The sequence below is a fragment of the Aspergillus viridinutans genome (genome assembly GCF_018404265.1).
Source record: "Aspergillus viridinutans IFM 47045 DNA, scaffold_1, whole genome shotgun sequence".
NCBI lineage: Eukaryota > Fungi > Ascomycota > Eurotiomycetes > Eurotiales > Aspergillaceae > Aspergillus > Aspergillus viridinutans.
In genome coordinates, this window is record NW_025091217.1 from 5,746,235 (window position 1) to 5,760,540 (window position 14,306).

The following is a 14,306-nucleotide window of genomic DNA, read 5'->3' on the forward strand; positions in this document are numbered from 1 at the left end:
ATATCAAAATAAATTCCGGCTGTCCAAGGAGACAAAGGTAGGCCCGTTGAACGGAATACCTTCCGCATTCATAGTTGCGTCTCTTGTTCTTTTCTCAATTACGGTCGTGTTTAGACTCTCGTCGTTGAAACATACTACCTGAATAGACTAGAAACATGACAAACCCTGGACCGATGAATACAGATTGCAAAGAATGATGCTATTGTAGTATGGCCACTTACTATAAGCGAGGATCCTTTCACGGTAAGCTCGATATAGATTATACGATGCTGTCCGAGGCATGTCATCTTCTCCGCTCTGAGATACGAATGCCCCTGTTGTTTGCGCTTTTGCACTCACCGTTGAAGGAACTACACGCGCGAATTCATATGCGCACATCGCGATGAGCTGCACAAAACGAGTCTTTCCACTGCGGCAGCCCAAAGGGCATCGTCCGCCCGTTCCGAGATGGATGGCAAAGTTCCCAGCTGATATGGACTGTGTCTTCACCGCATATATTGGGGTGCAACGACATGAGGCCCAAACCGATGAGGGATTACCGACCGAGAGCGTTAACGCGGCGGTCGAGAGCATACAGCGATGGATGGTCGAGGATGCATCCAGCGCACCTGCGTCGATCGAACAATTTCAGGTTCTTGACGGCGACGATGTGCCCGATTCCACAGTTTGGGTGTGCTACTGGAATGATGCGAGCAAGTATGAGGACAGTATACGGCGCTTGAGCCTTGTGAACATCCACCAGCAGTTGAACCCTTCCCATAGACAGTCTGTTGGCCTGTGGTGTGAGCGATTCACCAGCCATATGTCGCGAGTCGAAACCAACTATTCAGGCCTCGACTATCTGCCGGGACTGGCGCGCTTGCCCGGAGTGTCGACTGTGGAACATACGTTGACTGCATATTGGGGGGCTGCCCGCGATCGCATCCCAGCCTCGGCCACAGATCGGTTCGCCGAGAACGAAGAACCTGAAAAGACACAGGTGGCAGCAGAAACCACCTCGCAGCGCGAGACACAAAATTATCACGTAGTAGGCACGAATCCGGACAACCTCATCCACATCCGCTCGGGCCAATTCTGGGCTAACTGCCCAGAAAACGAAGCCAAAGCATACGAGGAGACGCTGGAGCCTACTCTGCGATCTGGATTGGCGTATCTATGGGATAATCCTCAGAAGCGTGGCGCTATGGGGCTACGGTATCTCTACAATCGTCCACTCGCTTCTCGGGCACTGGAGAAGACGCGTGAAACCAAAGAGTCTTGCGTGGCTGGATTCTTTCGTAACCTTGCAGACCTCGAACACTGGGCCAAGTCGCATCCCTCCCACTTGGCCATCTATACTGGAGCCATAAAGCATGCAAAGAAGTTTGGAGACCAGCGCAAGCTCCGCACCTGGCACGAGGTTTCAGTGCTGAAACGTGGTGAGGCACATTTCGAGTACGTCAACTGCATGGGCAGAACATGTGTTATACAGGGATGTCGATGAAAGTTTATAGCTTCTAAAGTTGTGAATTTAGTCAACGCCATATCAGCCGTAGAGCGATCTGGTAGAACGTCCATCTGCAAGTACCTCTACGGAACAATATTTTGGGTGTGCTTAAGGTCACAATATGCGACAGGTAGAGTCTCCGCAACGAAGACTGAAACATGTCAAGTGGCATTTCATCCAGGTCGCAAATCCTGCCGTCCTCGATGCAGCAGGGGTCTTCCTGGAAGCAAATCCTTTAGAGCTCTCCTCCTCCGTTTATTCGATAGTGAATTACTATTTGCTGTTGAGGTTGTTCTTTCTGCTCCAAACCACCTGGCCTCATGCATCTGACAGGCCTCCGTGGTCTTCATACGCTTTTGCACATGCGCAACCCCGCTTCATCAGATCGAGGACTAAATGGACGAGCAGAACCGGCATTTCTCGAAATATAATTGGCAGACCCCAGAATGTCGTATTTGGCCTTTTTCGAGTGCTGATCGCATTTCTTGTGTAGTATCAGATGCGCTGTATATATATCCCCGGACCCCCTTCCTCGGTCTGGCAACCTCTTGCATGCCCTATACAATATACAACAACATTGTGACATTGACTTACTACCGATTCAGGAAAATTTTCTGATACGAAGTCATGGCTCGGGTCCGGGACGAAACTGCTCAGGTCACAGAGGCAGCGAAGTCGTACGAATCTCTACACATCTACGACACAATTGCCGAACCCACAGACCTGAAGACGTTGCTGACGGAAGATATCTATCTTCTAGCAGGCCAGTTCGCTATCCTTTGTCAGTTTGCCCATCCTGCCCTGGCCAAAGGTAGCTACGACCATTCCAGCTTCGCCACTCGCATCCCCAGCCGTCTCCGGAATACCGCCCGTTTCATCAATGCGGCCGTCTTTGGCACTCGGCAGGAGAAGGCCGCTATCTTCTCCGTCATCCATCGCTATCATGCCCGAGTCAAGGCAGAAGACTACGATGCAAATGACCCGGAGCTGCACAAGTGGACCGCTGCTACCCTGTTCGTCGCCATCGTAGCCGTCCACGATACCTTCTTTGGAGAGCTGCCCCGAGACAAGCTGGAAGCACTCTACCAACAATCTGCGGTATTTGGCACCTCCCTGCGGATGCCTCCCGAGATGTGGCCAGCCACGCTTGACAAATTCTGGGAGTACTGGAACCACAATATCGAGACATTGGAGGTCACCGATATGGCACGGGAACTGAGTCGCGATCTCCTCTATCCGGTCCATCTCCCTCTGTGGATGAGAGTCATGGCCCCATTATCGCGGCTTTTGACTGTGCATTTCCTCCCGGAAAGACTGGCCAAGGAGTACGATCTGCAACCGACTGTATTGAGCCGGATCCAGTTTCAGGCCACTGTTCGTGCGATGCGCATTGCATACCCCAGCATACCGCAACACCTGCGACAGACACTACATAGGCAATACATGGAAGATCTTGGGAAGGCAGTGGACAGGATCAAGCAGACTGGACACTGGGCGGGAGTATAGCAAGTATGGGATTGTAGATTCAAGGAGTATTATTGAATGATACTTTCCCGAGATATCGGATAGGCTATAGTAAGAGGACGCAATTCCATTATTCTCTCGATGATAGACCTATCTCCCGTTATACCGCCTGCATTGAATCGGTTTTCATAGAACTCCTAGTGCAGTAACCTTTATATCATAGAACGGAGACACAGAAGTATATTCAGTCCATTTCCGTCCAGGGTTATGTTTATGACCATCCTCAACAAGCCATCAACAAATCCAGACTCAATAGCCGTTTCCAAGCTGTACATCATCGCCGCCACCATACCACAGACGACCACTGCGAATGACCAAGCCCTTTTCCTGGCCAACCAGCCACTCTCCGCCAGGCTTGATTGTTCCATTCTCACTAGGCCAATATTCGTCCTGCAGCTTCTGGTTAATTTCGTCAATCTTATCAATCAGTTCTTTGACCTTCGAAAGGTCAACATGTCCCTCTCCAACTGCATCTCCTTGTTTGACGAAGCCGTCCTGAGTGACGAACCGAGCAATGGTGAGATGGGCTGAAGGAACAATGTACCGGGACGCAACCCGGATATCAGCCGCCCGAACCATGTCAAATATATCACGACGAAGATGATGATAACTGTAGGTCTCGTCTTCGATGCTGCATTGCGCATCTGAAGCTTCTCCAGCGGCTGGGACAAAGGTCAGTGCCATGGCTGCAGAATCAAAGCTCACCATGGGCTTTACAAGGCGCGTTCGATGGGCGAACGCATAGTCTGCAATTTCTGACGTGGTTACGCCCTGTGATGACTGCAGAGTATTTACGAGACTGTCAATCTGCTCTTCGGTCAAAGAATGGGCTATTTCCAGTACTGTTGTATGTAGATTCTCGGAGGGCATGCACCACAGGGCTGTCAGAACATGGTGAGCGCCTTGCCTCCTGGTCGCGAGAAGAAACTTACTCGGTGCAACGCCTCTGAGTTCGCTTTGCACGAACTTTATAAGAACACGAATTGGAGAAGGCGGCCGGGCCCAAATGACCAGGCAGTTACGAGGATCAACAAATCCCTCTTCCTTTGCAGGGCCGTCAAGGCGCATTAAAATCTCGTCGAGATTCCAGCCTGCGAAGTCTGGTGCCAGAATCTTCGCAGCTTGCTGTGCATTTCGATTTACTCGGTGATTCTCGTAGCGGGACTGCGACTGAGCCTTATAGAGAGGCTCAACATGGGACTCTCACCTGCAACCTTTTGAATATTACTCACCGCATCATTATTCGTCTCCGTAATCAAAGTCTGGAATGGATTGTCCTGGGATATCGGAAGCGTGGACATTTTATGACAATTTGGAAGATAATGCAGGCATAAGATGCCAATACAATACTGAGAATGAAACCGCTCTACGGAGTATACAAAAGATATTGGCAGAGTAGGATGATTCGAAGTGAGTCGTAATGAAAGGGTGGCTGGGGTCAGACGCGCGGTACAGTCCTGTCTAGCCCACGAGGAAGACGGACGAAATGACCCCTTTGCCAAAGCAGTAAGACATTACGGATATATAATACCATGACAGTCAGACCGCTAAGGGCAGGGTTAGAATCGATAGGGGACAACTTTTATATGCAGGTCACTGATGGTGGAGCTTATAAGAAGCATATTAGGCAAAAATCCCACAAACAGCAAAACCATCTACAACGGGGATTCGCATCGTATGGCCTTGCAGTCTTACTGCTTATAAAACTTATCATCACGATGTGGCCGACGCAATTAGTTATTGACCTGTGGCTTGCCGGATAAGATCTTAAGCAGTCCGGCTCGGCGTATTCGGATCTCATGCCTAATGGAGTAGGACGGCTCAAAGCTCGGAGATATGATCCTCGGGACTGGCAACTGCCGAGCAGAAGTGGAATGATCAGATAATTCTTATCAATCAGTTGTGCCTCTGCCCTGTTGATCCGGATGTGTATCCGATCCTCTAATGCCGATATATAAATGCACATCCCCGGAGTCGGGGTCATCCTCATTCTCTACTTTATACACTAATTCATAAGCTGCAAAGAACATCAGATCAACATGGCAGCACCTCTGAAGAATATCATTGTCGTGGGAGGATCATATGTGGGAAGAGTACGCCCTTTCACCAAGAGACGTAGAATGGATTGCATACTGACAAGTTGTATTAAGGCCACTGCCCAAGAGCTGGCACGAGTCATCCCAGAAACACATCGGGTACTTATACTCCATTGCGGCCTGGATACACATGTTAATTCTCTACAGGTCCTCCTGATTGAACCGCATAGCCATTTTCACCATCTCTTTGCTTTTGTGAGTGTTCTTCTTTCATATCCCGATGTCGCTAACCTGTCCATCTCAGCCACGCTTTGCCATTGTACCCGGTCAAGAACATAAAGCTTTCATCCCGTACACCGGAATCTTCTCCTCTGTTCCCCGTCCGTCCACACATGCAGTGGTCCAAGCGAGAGTACTTTCGGTAAATCCGCGATTTGTGACGCTGAATCGCCAGTGGCAGGATTCCAAACAGATCCCCTACGAGTATCTAGCCATTGCCACTGGAACTCGGCTCGCTCGGCCGGCGGGTATGAAAGATGACGACAAGGTGTCCTCCGTCGAGTACTTGCGAGACCACCAGGCCGATATCAAGCGGGCCAAGTCGATCCTGATTGTCGGTGGAGGCGCTGTCGGGGTACAGATGGCAACCGACCTCAAGGAGTACTATCCCGATAAAGAGGTCACTCTTGTACAGTCTCGGGCACAAGTCATGCCTCTATTCCATGAGCAGTTGCACGAGCTGATCAAAAAGCGATTCGACGAGCTAGGGGTCCGGTATGTTTACGTGATCGTCTTACCCAGCACTGAACTTCGACTGACGAGTCAATTTCTGTAGACTTATTGTCAACGCTCGCGTCAGCGTACCTTCAGAAGGATTCCCTACCGATGGAAAGCCATTTGATGTGCAGCTTACCAACGGCAGCAGGGTTTCGACGGAATTCGTCATTCTGGCAACGGGCCAACGGCCTAATAATGACCTTTTGACCAGTTTGACCCCTTCCAGATCTGGCTCGTTGATCAATCCGGATAACGGGTTTGTCCGGGTTCGGCCTACTTTGCAACTACAAGATGAAAACTTTCCGAATATCTTTGCTGTCGGTGACATTGCCGACACTGGTGCGCAAAAGGCCGCTCGGCCAGGATCCGTGCAGGCCCGCGTGGTCGCCAGGAATATCCAAGCGTTGATTGAAGGACGAAGAGCGGAGGAAGAGTATGCACCGCCGCCTGCAGCCATTCACCTCACCCTTGGCATGGTAAGTCCCATACTCGAAAATTCTCGAAAAATACTCGCGCTGGCTGAAGCTCACTGTCACCAGAAATTGAATGTCATATTCCGCAATCCGAACACTGCAGAAGGACAGACCGAACCCTGGATAAATGAGAAGACCGAGTAAGTTGTATTCATTACTGTTGCGGAATATGACACTGATCGATATGTATAGTGGCCGAGAGGACATGGGAGTAGAAGGCTGGTGGGAGAGGCTGGGAGTTCAGGTTGAGAACCCTCGCTCGTACCATCTGTAGGAGTCAAGCCATATGATGATACCCAATAGACAATCCATTCGAATGCTCTTTGATTGACCTCTATCCCCCGAAGTTGCCATTACCAATAGCTTTTGTCTGACAGACCTACCCTCTACATGTACAGAGAATGTCCTGGTGTGGAGCGGTTAGAAAATGCCTGTTCCAAGTCACCTGGCTGGGCATCCTCGGCCTGCTTGAAGATGGCAAACGGTGGTTCCAAGGTTGGCATTCTCATGACAAGCCGCGACCACTGGGGCGGAATATCACCTTGTCAGCTCTTGTTGCTGGACGTACATGATTGCACATGGTGCCACTTAGGTATCACAAACTCTCTGGCTGTTCTGTGTAGCAGCGGGAGCATGTACCTTCCAAAGTTCAGGTTCGCCAAGGCAACAACTATTACACTCGACCGGGGGAATGGGATGGCACGCAGAGGTAAAGCCCGTAGCGCGAGACGATTCTAAAGTCTCCTTCAAGACAATGAGCTGCGCACTCGGTGTTGATATTGCACCCGTCCAGGCGGCATATTTCTCAGCCATGAGCGAACCGGTCGGAAAGGTAATGAAGGAGATTCATGGTGATCTGCGTGATGCGTCCCTAAGCACAATTGCAATAGAGTTGATGTTAGTCACAAAAACGTCTCCCAGATGATGGATGGGCAACGTGTTACGTATGTGCTGACCAACCTATTCCCCCTCAATGTGGGGTGGCTCTTTCTGACCAACATCCAAGATGCTTCACTTGGAAAACTGAGACGGTTCAACGTGTCGGGCTGGGCATTACGTGTGGAGGATGAGGACTTGGTGGAAAGCGAATTGATCATTGTTGTCCATCCCTTGCTGAGGCTGATGAATCTTACCTTTAAACCATTTGCGCCCGATGTTGAGACGAGACCACGTGATAGCACCAGGGAGGATTGGGTGCCTTATCGCATAGGTATCAACGAGAGCCTCAGGTATCTGACAAAGGATACTGCTGATAACTAACTAATATCCCGGGCTTATCGCTTTTCGCAGATAGCACGAGTCACTGAGATAGTCGATCTACTCCGTACTGCCTATCCATCTCATCTGTTGCTGTAGCGACACTTATCAGTGATTGGACTCCCTTTGCTAGCAATGCCCCACACACGACGGCCATTCCCTTGAGTCCTTGACGCATGACGATCATGATTCCTACTCCTCCAGTATGACCTTGCTCTTGACAATTGCACACCACTGCCGATGTTCAGAATGCTAGCATCACCAATACACCTTTTGGCCACCTCTCTTGCTCTCACAGGCGAAGTTGCCGCTCTTCAGCTCCCTCTCTTCGGTGCCTCGGAACCCCAAATTCCGGTGGCTGGGAAGGAGTTGATCAGCTCCTCTGAACTGCAGAGCCAGATCGATGTTGGCAATCTATTCAAAAGAGCCAAGCACCTGTATAGCATTGCAGAACTTGGGACTGACGAGTATAATCATCCCACTCGGGTGATTGGCAGTGAAGGTTCGTTTGATTTGTTTGGCGTCGCGTATCACAAGGCGACTTACTCACGTGACCACAGGGCATTTGGGGACGCTGGACTACATCTATGCGACTCTGACGGATTTCGACGACTACTACACCATCTCCAACCAGTCCTTCCCTGCATTTAGCGGCAATGTGGTGGAATCACGGTTAGTGCTGGGCCACACCGTGTCGGAGTCTGCTCTTCCCATGGGCTTGACACCACCCACCAAGAACCACGAACCGGTGTACGGACCGCTGGTGCTTGTCTCGCGCCTGGGCTGTGACGCGGCAGACTACCCCCCAGAGCTCAAGGGTGCCATCGCATTCATCAGCCGAGGCAGCTGTCCTTTTGGTACCAAGTCCGCCTTGGCTGGAAAGGCCGGAGCCGTGGCTGCGGTGATCTTCAACAACGAAAAAGGCGGCCTCGGAGGCACTCTGGGCACTCCGTCTCCCGACCATGTGGCTACCTTTGGCATTTCTGACAGCGATGCGGCGCCGTTCCTAGAACGACTCGGACACGGCCAGAAGGTCGATGCGATCGCCTACATGGATGCGACGGTGGAGACCATCACCACCACCAACATCATTGCACAGACGAAAGAAGGAGATGCCGACAATTGCGTGATGGCCGGTGCACACAGTGACAGTGTAATGGAAGGCCCTGGCATCAACGATGACGGATCGGGCTCCTTGACCTTACTGGAGATCGCTTCTTTGCTGCCTCAATACCGGGTCAATAACTGTGTACGTCTGGCTTGGTGGGCCGGGGAGGAGGAGGGACTGCTCGGGTCGGACTACTATGTCTCGGTGCTCTCAGAGGCTGAGAACCTGAAGATCCGGCTGTTTATGGACTATGACATGCTGGCCTCGCCCAACTTTGCCTACCAGGTCTACAATGCCACCAACGCGGTCAACCCGGTCGGATCGGAACAGCTGCGGGACCTCTACACCGACTTCTATGAGGCTCATGGATTGAACTTCACCTACATCCCGTTTGATGGACGAAGCGACTATGATGCATTCATCCGGAATGGCATCCCCGGCGGCGGAATCGCTACTGGAGCTGAGGTGATCAAGACAGAGGAAGAGCAGAAGATGTTCGGAGGTGTCGCTGGAGATGCCTTTGATCCCTGCTACCACCAGCTCTGTGACGACGTAAGCAATGTCAACCTCACTGCCTGGGATGTGAATACCAAGGTAAGAGTTGTTTGTCTCTACGGTCGAGAACGATTACTGACATGTAGACAGCTGGTCGCACACTCGATTGCCACGTACGCTCGGTCATTCGATGGCTTTCCGAAGAGGGTCGGAGTAAAATCTGTGACGAAGGATGAAGGGCAGAGAAAGTATCATGGACACGCTCTGCTGTACTAGCTGTAGATCTGAGTCGATTCATGTATTGTATAGATCTAGATATTCTGGCGCAGATTTGCCTGTAATGACTCCTCAATCAATTTTTAGCTCAAATGTAGTCTCCCAGCTACTTGACGTCATCTGATCCATAAAATCAATCTATTACCTAAAAGCCCAGTAAGGGGGAAAGTCATGGTGAGGCATTTCTTGGTGCCAAGGACAATCCTCCTGACTCTTAAATTTTCGACAAAGCACGCAACTGGTCTAGAACTGAACGGGACTTTAGCTAAAGCTCATTAACACTGTCAGATGATGAGTGCAGGCCAATATTTTACCTAACAAACTACGAGGAGAGCCTATCAGCACCAATTCCGGTATGACCGCCTCCTGGCTGCCGTCATTCCCGGTGGAGCGCTGGATATCCTCGGCGCCCCCATTTTAGCGCTTTGTGGGGAGAGCAGGAATAGCAGCAAGCCATCTGCGGGATCCTTTACCCCAGAATTATTTTGTGCTTGAATGATAGTAAGGAGTAGTATGATTCTAATCAAAAATCTAGAGATGAACAGTGATGACTTGTTTTATATACCCTGGCTTTCTTCCACTATTCTCTGGTACAGCTACAGCTCCGATCGCATAACATGATCAATCAAGTTGTGTCATCCCGCTTCACTCGTATCCTCTCGTGCACCTCTACACTGTCATGGCGTTAGAAACTCTTCCAGCAGAGCTCAGGATTCACATCCTGAAGTCTATGCCAGATGTTGAAACCCTCCACGATCTTATCCGAGTTTCCGCAGCATACCGGATCACCTACCGTTTCGCCCAAAGAAGCATTCTCGATCGCCTGGTACGAGAACACTATGGCGCAGTTGGGCTGGAGGAACCTATTATGGCCCTTCAATCTGCCGGTCTCCATGCCGAGGAATCAGCCAACAAACAGAGAATCATCGAGGTTCTCGATCGCCAGCGCATCTCCGATTCAGTCCCCAGCAAGCTGAACCCCTCCGATAGTATCGACCTTCTTCACATTCATCAAACGTTCCAGACGCTATTAGACTCCCTTTGCTCGCATGCGAGACGTTCGAGCCAAGTCGAACCCCTTCCACGGCAGCAAACCGCTCCCTTGCGACTCTCACCAACGGAAAAGGCACGGATATTGCGAGCGCTGTGTCGGTTACAAACGTACTGCAACGTCTTTGGTGCGCGAGAGTGGACAGAGCCGGCCAATGACCTCTGCAACCCGTCAATTCCCAAACGGACGTCTTCCACCTGGTACAAAAACTTCACTATCCACGAGATGTGGCGGCTTTGTTTCGGCTCGATGGCTCCGTGGGAGGTGGAGGAGTTTGGATCGGTTTGGGTTCTCGTGCGGAACGAATACAAGCGCATGTTCAACGAAATTCAGCAGGAGTTTCCCCGTACAGATAGCCGCTGGAGGTTACTGAGACCAGCTTCATTGCCGGCTGATCCGTGTGAGCTGTACCCCAGTTCTTCCGGTACGTTCTTTCCATTTGACATAGCTACATCTTCAAGGCTGACCGAAAATAGACGATGCAAATGATTATAGCATCTACTTGAACCATCTCGTCCTTTTGGGTCCTACTTTCCTACACAAGGTCCTCTCCCAGAGCACGCGGGAAGATCGCTGGCGATTGTTGGCCTGCAATGCGATATCTTCCAAATCCTCCTTCATGGACACAGTACGGGTCGCCCGGAATCCCTCGCCTCAACTGTGGTCCGTAGAAAGATGTACGAATGATGACACTCTGCAAGGGCTGCGGACGATGCCGGCCATCGACCAGCCTAATCCCGGTTGGAAGCAGCACTGGCACGGTCGGGATGTGGCCGATTGTGAGAGCTTCACTCCCAGATCGACTGCTGGCACGTCCGAAGATACTCAATTACGGACATTCGGGCACTGTGCCGGCTGGGAACGGGGTTACGCACTATGGGACGCTGCGAGCTGACCTGACTCCAGGGACATTTTAATGATTAATGACATTGCATTGGATAAAGAATATGGGAATAGCGTCCTGGGCTGTACTAGCATGATAATCAGCCAACTAATACAAAAGTTGATTCCCTTTGCATAGTAACAAAAATGTCACTGAGTGTGTATAACGGCCTCGGCATTGGTTCAAGCCAGCCATCCTTGGACGACAGCAGATAAGCACCAAGAGAAACAAGTCCGGCATTTGACATTCAAGAACAAAGGCTAAAGCTGAAGGTTCAACGTCTTTGTCCGGAGATGAACCTGGAAAAGCATAGACAGGTCCGATAAGACAGAGTCGAAATGACTACAAGATTTGATTTTGTCCATCAAAAGCCTGGTTTAATAGGAGCTATACTCGTGGCTATCTTAGCCGTTGCGCCTGTCTCCAAGGTATGATGCCCGAGGCTGTTGGAGCGGCAGGAGCTGATCCTCGCGTTATGCAGCTTTCTTCATTGTTCCAGGGTGCCAACGATGGCCCGGCAAAGACCGCAGCTAAACTAACAGGCGTTCAAGCTGCTGGGAAGAGGGCGGACGATGGACAGTACTTCACGAACAATGAAGGTATCCCGTTTCCTGACGCAGCCCACAGTAAGACTGCTGGGGGTATACCCGTAGTGTCCGATACATTTTTGCTCCAGAAGCAGCAGCACTTCAATCGCTCGAAGAATCTCGAAAGGATGGTTCACCCTTGTAAGTTGTCACTGTGAACGCTGATTACGCCCATCATCACTCGAGCTAACTTAAGTATGGCAAGGTGGCAGTGGAGCATTTGGTTACTTCGAGACCACAAAAGACGTATCGTCGCTCACTAAAGTAAGCTATCCCCTTACAGTTTATAGGGAACAAACGCCAGACTGTTAATATTGTAGGCGCACTTTCTGAGGTCTGTTGGCGTGAGAACTCCAGTCTTTGTCCGCTTCTCGACTGTGACTCTGGGTCGAGAGTATCCCGACTTGGCTAGGAATCCACGGGGGTTTGCGGTCAAGTTCTACACTGGCGAGGGGAACTATGACATTGTGGGATTAAACTTTGTAAACCTTTTTTTAAATCTCTCGCAACTCCGCGACTAAGATCGGCGATACAGCCCGTGTTCTTCTGTCGTGACCCCATTCAAGGCCCCGATGTTATTCGCTCCCAGTATCGGAATCCGCAGAACTTTCTGCTGGACTACAACTCCCTGTTCGACCTGCTCGCAAATACTCCCGAAGGGTGAGCGACCAATGGACATTATCGAGGCCATCGCATTAACAGGTAATAGAAACCATGCGGGCATGATGTTCTTCAGCGACCACGGCACGCCAGTGGGGTGGCGCAACCAACATGGCTACGGTTGTCACACATTCAAATGGTAGGTAGGGAGAGCGTCTTCGGCGGATAATACATACTGACAATGTGGCCAGGGTTAACAAGAACGGAGAATTTGTGTACATCAAATACCATTTCATTGCACATCACGGACAAAAGCAGTTCACTGCTGATGAAGCCCTCCGGTTTGGTGGCGAGGATCCGGACTTTTCAAAGCGTGACCTCTGGCGGGCTATCGAAAAGAGCGAAAGGATCACCTGGACGGCGCACGTCCAGATGATGAAGCCAGAGGAAGCCGACCCGGCCAAACTGGGATTTGATCCATTCGATGTTACCAAGGTGTGGCCCAAGGACAAGTTCCCAGTACGTATCACCACTTGGATTTGAGCCCCGGGATATAGTCACTGACTCGCTCCATCGACAGTTGCATGAATTTGGCAAGCTGGTCTTGAACAAGAACCCGGAGGACTTCCATCGAGATGTGGAACAAGCCGCCTTCTCACCAGGAAGCATGGTGCCGGGGATCGAGGACGGCCCGGATCCTCTGTTGCAGTTCCGCATGTTCTTCTATCGTGACGCGCAGTATCACCGGATTGGTGTCAATCTGCATCAGGTACCTGGTATGTAACGAAGCCTTCTCATACGAGGGAGCCAAATTAACAGGCATAGTGAACTGCCCATTCATGGCCTCGTCTTACTCTTCACTCAACTTTGACGGACCCTTGCGGGTCGACGCAACCCATGCGATGAACCCTCAATACACACCCAACAGTTTCGTGCACAAGTTCAGACCGGATACTGCCGAGGCGCCCTACCAACTGGCAGAAAATACCGTGTGCCGCAAGTCTCACTTCTTCCACGAAGGGAAGTTGTCAGAGTATGACCAGCCGCGTGCTCTGTACCAAAAGGTCATGGATGCTCGAGCAAGGGAGCATCTTCATTCGAACACTGCCCGTCTGCTCAAGGTCGTTGAGTATCCTGAAATTCAACTCAAATACCTAGCACAGCTGTACTGCGTCGCTCCGGAGTACGCAAAGGGCGTCTATGATCTACTCCCGGAGCAGAAGTTTGATTTCAGCCAGGTAAAGGTCCAGTCTCAGGGTGCTGAGCGAGCAGGAAAGGAGGCCAAGTTTATTCCTAGCAAGAGTACTGATATTCTGGTCGGCAAGTGCCCAGCAATTGCTGTTTACAACCAGTGATGTTCCTTGTCCTGTCACCACTCATCAGTAGGTGATGGTTGTCGGATGGGAAGGGAGCAAGGGCGCGTATATACAGCCGAGATTGCCAGAGTTTTTCGAAATTTCCATTGATAATTTCCTCATTAAACGCACGCTTAGTTCAAATCATACGCTGATTGTCGATCATTGATGGAAACAACTATATTACGGACGAGAGATGCACACGCACATGAATATCCTAGTCATTGGGTAGCAGGCTGATCACATCTGGAGACGCTGTATCGCCCCGAGGCCCTTAAAAGCCTAGATTGAGTTCTAATCACAGACAGGAGTCGAGTTTGGCTTTGAAACTGCCGAAGATGGATTTGTTTGCGAACATCCATCTGCAACACCAAGCAGGAAATCATCAACCGCAGCAT

The 14,306-nt window shown here is 50.7% G+C and overlaps 7 protein-coding genes across 7 annotated transcripts; 6 read left to right on the forward strand and 1 right to left on the reverse strand.

Annotated features, from left to right (window-relative positions):
• Positions 1 to 382: 382 nt before the first annotated feature.
• Aspvir_001710 (phenylacetaldoxime dehydratase family protein) lies at positions 383 to 1,483 on the forward strand (the record flags this gene model as incomplete). Its single annotated transcript, XM_043266828.1, has 1 exon — positions 383 to 1,483. The coding sequence occupies one exon, from the start codon at positions 383 to 385 to the stop codon at positions 1,481 to 1,483; it is 1,101 nt and encodes a 366-aa protein (XP_043122763.1).
• A 630-nt stretch (positions 1,484 to 2,113) lies between these two features.
• On the forward strand, positions 2,114 to 2,992 carry Aspvir_001711 (oxygenase MpaB family protein; the record flags this gene model as incomplete). The annotated part of the gene is made up of 1 exon (XM_043266829.1): positions 2,114 to 2,992. The coding sequence occupies one exon, from the start codon at positions 2,114 to 2,116 to the stop codon at positions 2,990 to 2,992; it is 879 nt and encodes a 292-aa protein (XP_043122764.1).
• Positions 2,993 to 3,259: 267 nt separating this feature from the next.
• Positions 3,260 to 4,311, reverse strand: Aspvir_001712 (uncharacterized protein; the record flags this gene model as incomplete). Its single annotated transcript, XM_043266830.1, has 2 exons — positions 3,260 to 4,186; positions 4,243 to 4,311. 2 exons carry the CDS (start codon positions 4,309 to 4,311, stop codon positions 3,260 to 3,262), a joined length of 996 nt encoding a protein of 331 aa, XP_043122765.1.
• A 738-nt stretch (positions 4,312 to 5,049) lies between these two features.
• Positions 5,050 to 6,570, forward strand: Aspvir_001713 (NAD(P)/FAD-dependent oxidoreductase; the record flags this gene model as incomplete). The annotated part of the gene is made up of 7 exons (XM_043266831.1): positions 5,050 to 5,103; positions 5,161 to 5,205; positions 5,254 to 5,301; positions 5,351 to 5,820; positions 5,882 to 6,299; positions 6,363 to 6,436; positions 6,489 to 6,570. 7 exons carry the CDS (start codon positions 5,050 to 5,052, stop codon positions 6,568 to 6,570), a joined length of 1,191 nt encoding a protein of 396 aa, XP_043122766.1.
• Positions 6,571 to 7,269: 699 nt separating this feature from the next.
• Aspvir_001714 (M28 family metallopeptidase) lies at positions 7,270 to 9,432 on the forward strand (the record flags this gene model as incomplete). Its single annotated transcript, XM_043266832.1, has 5 exons — positions 7,270 to 7,276; positions 7,303 to 7,525; positions 7,802 to 8,055; positions 8,114 to 9,255; positions 9,307 to 9,432. The coding sequence occupies 5 exons, from the start codon at positions 7,270 to 7,272 to the stop codon at positions 9,430 to 9,432; spliced, it is 1,752 nt and encodes a 583-aa protein (XP_043122767.1).
• A 679-nt stretch (positions 9,433 to 10,111) lies between these two features.
• Aspvir_001715 (uncharacterized protein) lies at positions 10,112 to 11,378 on the forward strand (the record flags this gene model as incomplete). The annotated part of the gene is made up of 2 exons (XM_043266833.1): positions 10,112 to 10,907; positions 10,960 to 11,378. The coding sequence occupies 2 exons, from the start codon at positions 10,112 to 10,114 to the stop codon at positions 11,376 to 11,378; spliced, it is 1,215 nt and encodes a 404-aa protein (XP_043122768.1).
• A 421-nt stretch (positions 11,379 to 11,799) lies between these two features.
• On the forward strand, positions 11,800 to 13,908 carry Aspvir_001716 (catalase; the record flags this gene model as incomplete). The annotated part of the gene is made up of 8 exons (XM_043266834.1): positions 11,800 to 12,094; positions 12,159 to 12,217; positions 12,274 to 12,435; positions 12,489 to 12,613; positions 12,663 to 12,752; positions 12,805 to 13,072; positions 13,134 to 13,329; positions 13,379 to 13,908. 8 exons carry the CDS (start codon positions 11,800 to 11,802, stop codon positions 13,906 to 13,908), a joined length of 1,725 nt encoding a protein of 574 aa, XP_043122769.1.
• Positions 13,909 to 14,306: the final 398 nt, after the last annotated feature.